The sequence below is a fragment of the Carica papaya genome, chromosome 7, assembly GCF_054855325.1.
Source record: "Carica papaya isolate Zhongbai chromosome 7, ASM5485532v1, whole genome shotgun sequence".
Classification (NCBI taxonomy): domain Eukaryota; kingdom Viridiplantae; phylum Streptophyta; class Magnoliopsida; order Brassicales; family Caricaceae; genus Carica; species Carica papaya.
In genome coordinates this window covers 11,973,861-11,978,978 of record NC_142315.1, presented here as the reverse complement: position 1 = coordinate 11,978,978, position 5,118 = coordinate 11,973,861, and the positions used below count along the sequence as shown (strand labels likewise).

At 30.6% G+C, this 5,118-nt stretch overlaps 1 protein-coding gene across 1 annotated transcript; it reads left to right on the top strand.

Moving 5' to 3' along the window:
* The first annotated feature begins 770 nt into the window (after window positions 1–770).
* Window positions 771–2,237, top strand: LOC110817716 (LURP-one-like protein (DUF567)). The gene is made up of 3 exons (XM_022046368.2): window positions 771–1,204; window positions 1,526–1,765; window positions 1,968–2,237. The coding sequence occupies exons 1-3, from the start codon at window positions 968–970 to the stop codon at window positions 2,109–2,111; spliced, it is 621 nt and encodes a 206-aa protein (XP_021902060.2). The 5' UTR covers window positions 771–967; the 3' UTR covers window positions 2,112–2,237.
* The last annotated feature ends 2,881 nt before the right edge of the window (window positions 2,238–5,118 follow it).

Genomic DNA, 5,118 nt, shown 5'->3' with positions numbered 1-5,118 from the left:
TACTCCGTGGTCATCCAAGCTGCCCAATTTTTCAAAAAGTTCTTGAATCCCTTTTTTTTTTTTTTTTAATCATTTTCAGTCAATACTTACTCCCAAAGAAATTACAATACACACAACTTTTATATATATATATATATATAACCAAGAGATTCGAATTACAAACATGTTCACATATTAATGTATATGGTCGCTGTTTCTTATACTAATAGAAACGTAAAAAGTTGTATACAAAATTATAATGATATAAATAGATCATCCAAATTAGCTAAATTATTTGTTTTTTCTTTTAAAAATATCAACTACCATATCAGTTTTTTTTTTTTTTAAAAAAAATAAATATATTCAAATTTAAACTTGTATTTTTATAAAGATAACATTAAATCATATAATTAAAAAGTCATTAATCATAAATTATAATTTAATTAGCCGAATACCACGTAAATAATAAAACTGAATAGTTGCCTATTAAGTACTTTAATTAAAGGCTTGAAATAAATCCAAGTAATTATTAAAATTTTAAACGGCCGTACAATTGTTTATTAGACAAACTTGATTTGATAACTCTGTTCACACACGTACCCCCTCATAACTAATTTGGATGATACTGGAATTAGCAGTCATTGGTCATCATCATCTGTAACAAGTAAACCATCCGTAATGCATGTATTCATGCCGCATAAACATAATATTCATCCTCTACATGTACGTACATAGATATGACTTATAAGACACACACGCACACATTGTATTCTAACGTGCCCTGTGGTCAAAGCTGGCCAAACTAAGTTTGATTAAGATAAAAAGTATTAAGCCCTTCTATTTCTTTCTATCAGGTAGCGTAGGAAGTATTCGCTTTTTCTCGCGTTAAATAGGCAGAGCTTCTTAGCATAGCTACCAATATATACATATAGTTTTATATATCCGCAGTTTTGGATGAATTGAATAGGGAAGAATTTGCATCAATAAGATGGGTTCAAAGGGCAACAGAGGTGTGGCGATCGTAAGCAAGATATATTGCTCATCACATGAGGAGGTGCTGGTGGTGAGGAGGAGGCCGCATGTGGTGATGGGAGGAGGTTTTGTGGTGACAGATTCTGCTCACAACGTTATTTTCAGAGTTGATGGTTGTGGAGTTGTCGGTACCAAAGGTCAATTGATTCTACGGGATGCTAATGGAGATACTTTGCTTCTTATTCGTAGAAAGGTAATCCTTACAGACATACCTACTTATACACATACAAAATTCAAATTAAATTTTGGATCATTGGGATAATATTTAAACCCGTTAATTTATCAATAGTTTATTTGTTTGTTTCTCTTTATTAGCAAAAATAAAAAAAATTAAAGTAAAATTTATCATGTTGGTTGAGCATATAACATTTAGTAAAAATTTAATGGGCTCGAATTTATCTCCTCTCAAATAAAAAAATAAAAAAATAAAAAAATTGATATATATATATATATTGCATGCATGCATGCATACATGAAATTTTAAGGTTATTTATGATTAGAATTTGGGATGTAGGAAGGAATGGTTGAGGCCTTAAGCATTCATAGGAAGTGGAAGGGTTTAACTTTTGATTATGAAGGACGTCCAAAGCTGGTTTTCATGTTGAAGGAGCCCAAGAAATCATGTTTAGCATACAATAATACCATCAAAATATCTCTTACGCCAACCAACAACAATAATGATTTTTATGTTCAAGGTTATTTCTCCGACAAAGATTGTACTATTGTTGATTCAACTGGCTACACTGTTGCTCAGGTAAATTTTTTTTTTCCTTCTCTAATTTTAGCACAAGATTTTTCTAATAATATAATTCTAAAGTAAATTCTGTTTAAAATTATTAACATCATTTTAGTTTTCTTTTTCATTTTGCCTTCTCTCTTCGTGTTTTAAGCTGTCAAAAATGTTCAATATATAGTTAAAGAGTGAATGAATTAGTTGTTGATGTTATGACATGCAGATTGGAGTGACGAAAGAAATAGAAGAATTAATGGCAAGTAAGGATGTCTACCACGTAGTTATAAAGCCAAGAATGGACAAAGCTTTTATATTTGGCGTCATTGCTATTCTGGACTATATTCATCACGAATCCACTAGTTGCTAACTCATTAATATATGTTACAATTAAAGCTTGGGGAAATGCATGTCTGTTGTATCAAACTAATACAAGCTTTATGTCTTTCGTTTAAGTAATTATTAATTATTAAATGTTATTATTTATCTTAATCAATCTTCTGAATATTTTCTAAATTGTTCTTTGATAGTTCTTATTCAAGGATATTTAGATCAATTCAGAATTTACGCAATTTTAACACTATTTCTGAGAATTACCTCACATCTTTTGTCTTTTAGATTATTGATATTCATATCATATCATGGGCAAATAATAGACAATTAATCCACTACTTCTTCGATTCCTTATCTATCACCAATTTCACTGTTTGTTCATTGTCCATTGCCGCCCTTTCTTCCACCACTCAGCAGCCACAGATGGTACTACATAAATATCACTCTCATTCTTTCTTTATCAATCTCATTTCTAGAAATTATATAATGTGGGAAACCCAATTAACTAATGTTAAACTAACAAAATCTATTTGGTTATTTAGATGAAGTCACAAGTACAATAGCAAAACATATTTACCATTTTGAAACAATTTTAAAAGAAATCTTAATTATATATCCAGCTCTAAAAAGATCATATGCTAATAATATGGCTTCTCTCGTTCCTTTTTGAAGAAGTCTTAACGTATGTAAATGGATTATACTCCTTTTATTAAGTTTGTGATACCTTACATAAGTTGATTGTATTTGTATTCTGAAGTCAAAGACTTTGCTAACTTAAAATATGAGTTTGAAAGAACTCCAACATTGATACAATCGTGTATATTAATTTATAATGGAGGTAAACTTGGCTACATATGAATTAATAGTACATGTGTCATAACCTCATCTGAAAACTAAATAAAAAATTAAGATTTAAAATTATGAATGTTGAAACTTGCTACTAATCTTATTAGAATCAAAATAAAATGCTTAAGATTAACATTGATTAATTTTTGAGAAATTAGATTCAATAAAATAGTCCCAAGTAGGAATGTGTAAGACAAATACCAGGTAACATGGACATATTTCTTTTTAACTAGTAACTTTATATTTCTCCCTTATTAAGCACTCAATAACTTAAAGGAGAGGTGTCATGTTAATGAATATACAAGCCTTAGAATTATGAAGCATGCCTATCTTAATAGCCAATCATAATCATTTTTTTTTAGATCTTCAAAATAGTGCTTAATTCAAATAGCCAGATTGGACAACAAAGTAACAACTCCTTTTTACTCATTTTTTTATTCTTCAAACCATCATCAATTCGAGATAACCCTACATAGTGAAATCAAAGCAGAAAATGAATCTAGGGATTTTTCCCAAACTCTGCAAATAATTCCAAATGTAAAAAACAATTTCAAATAGTGTTAAACAATTTCATGCCTTTCAAAAAGAAATGAAAACAACTAATAGATATTAGAGGAATTAATTGTGTAATTACTACCAGTAAACCTAAATATTCCAAATTAGGTGATTGATAGTCAATCAAATTAAATCTAATGAATTATGTAATTGATTAGAATTAGAATATTTAATTGACTGTTGATTGAGATTGTACATATATATATATATATATACCTCATCTTTGTTCAATAGAAATCAAGCCATTATTTTTAATTTCATATGGTATTAGAGCTACCATGCTCCTGACATGTTTCTTTTATTCTTTTTTTTTTCTCTCATAATTCTCCACATTCTTTTTTAACCATATTGACTTCCACAGACATCTTTGCACCTTCCACAGTTCACACCATTATTCCAAATACCCAATCATCATTGGCTCCATTGTCAACACGTTCACATGCTCCATGTCTTGCTTCTCCATGGTTACAACATGCACATTTTACATCTCTTGAGACTACCAACACCCCCACATGGATACTTGATAGTGAGGCGTCGCATCATGGCACCACAAACTTGAACAATCTTTCACTTCACACTACCTTATGCAAAGTTCGATGATGTTATGATCCGTGATGGCTCAGGTCTTCACATTACCCATATAGGTTCTACCACTCTTTCTACCCCTGCTCGCACCTTTACTTTAGACAATGTCCTTTGTGTACCTAACATGAGAAAAAACCTTACTTTTATCTATCAATTTTACAATACTGATCATGTTTTTATAGAATTCTTACCTATTTTCTTTCATGTGAAGGATCTTAGCACGAGGGCAATTCTTTTGATAGGAAACACTAAAGATAATGTCTATAATGGCCAACCTCCTTTCAAAATTATCTTCTCCACTTGTTGTCTTTTCTAGTATTAAGACCACTTTCTTCTCGTGGCATTTAAGATAAGGTCTTCTATCATTTCCTATTATTCAACATATTATGTCAACTTTCTCTTTACCTTATTCTACATCATAAAACACTTATTATAATATGTGTTTAAGCAATAAGAGTCACAAACTTCCTTTTTGTACATTTACAATTATTTCATCTCACCCCTTATAAGTAATATTTTCTTATGTTTGGACTTCCTCCGTTTACTCTGTTGATGATTTCAAGTATTATGTTAGTTTTGTTGATCACTTTGTACGTTATATATGGTATTACCCTTTAAAAAAAATCTCATGCTTGTGATGTCTTTCCTCGTTTTAAAGGGCTAGTAGAAAATTACTTTAAAAACTTCATTGTCACTCATTACTCCAATAATGGTGGGGTATATCGAGCATTAGATTAATTTTTATCCATTTATGAAATCTTTCATCTCACCTATCCCTCACATTTAGCTTAACACAATGGTCTCCTTGAACACCGACATTGATATATCGTTGAAACCAGTCTATCTCCACTTACTCATGCCTTACTTCTGCTCATATACTGGTACTATACCTTTACAACCATTGTGTATCTCATGCCCATAGCCACACTTTCCCTTTCTTCTCATTATGAGTCTTTGTTCCCTTTTCCACCAAACTACACAAAACTCCGTATTTTTAGTTATTTATGTTATCCATGGCTTCGTCCCTACTCTAATCATAAACTTGAGTATCAATTCTT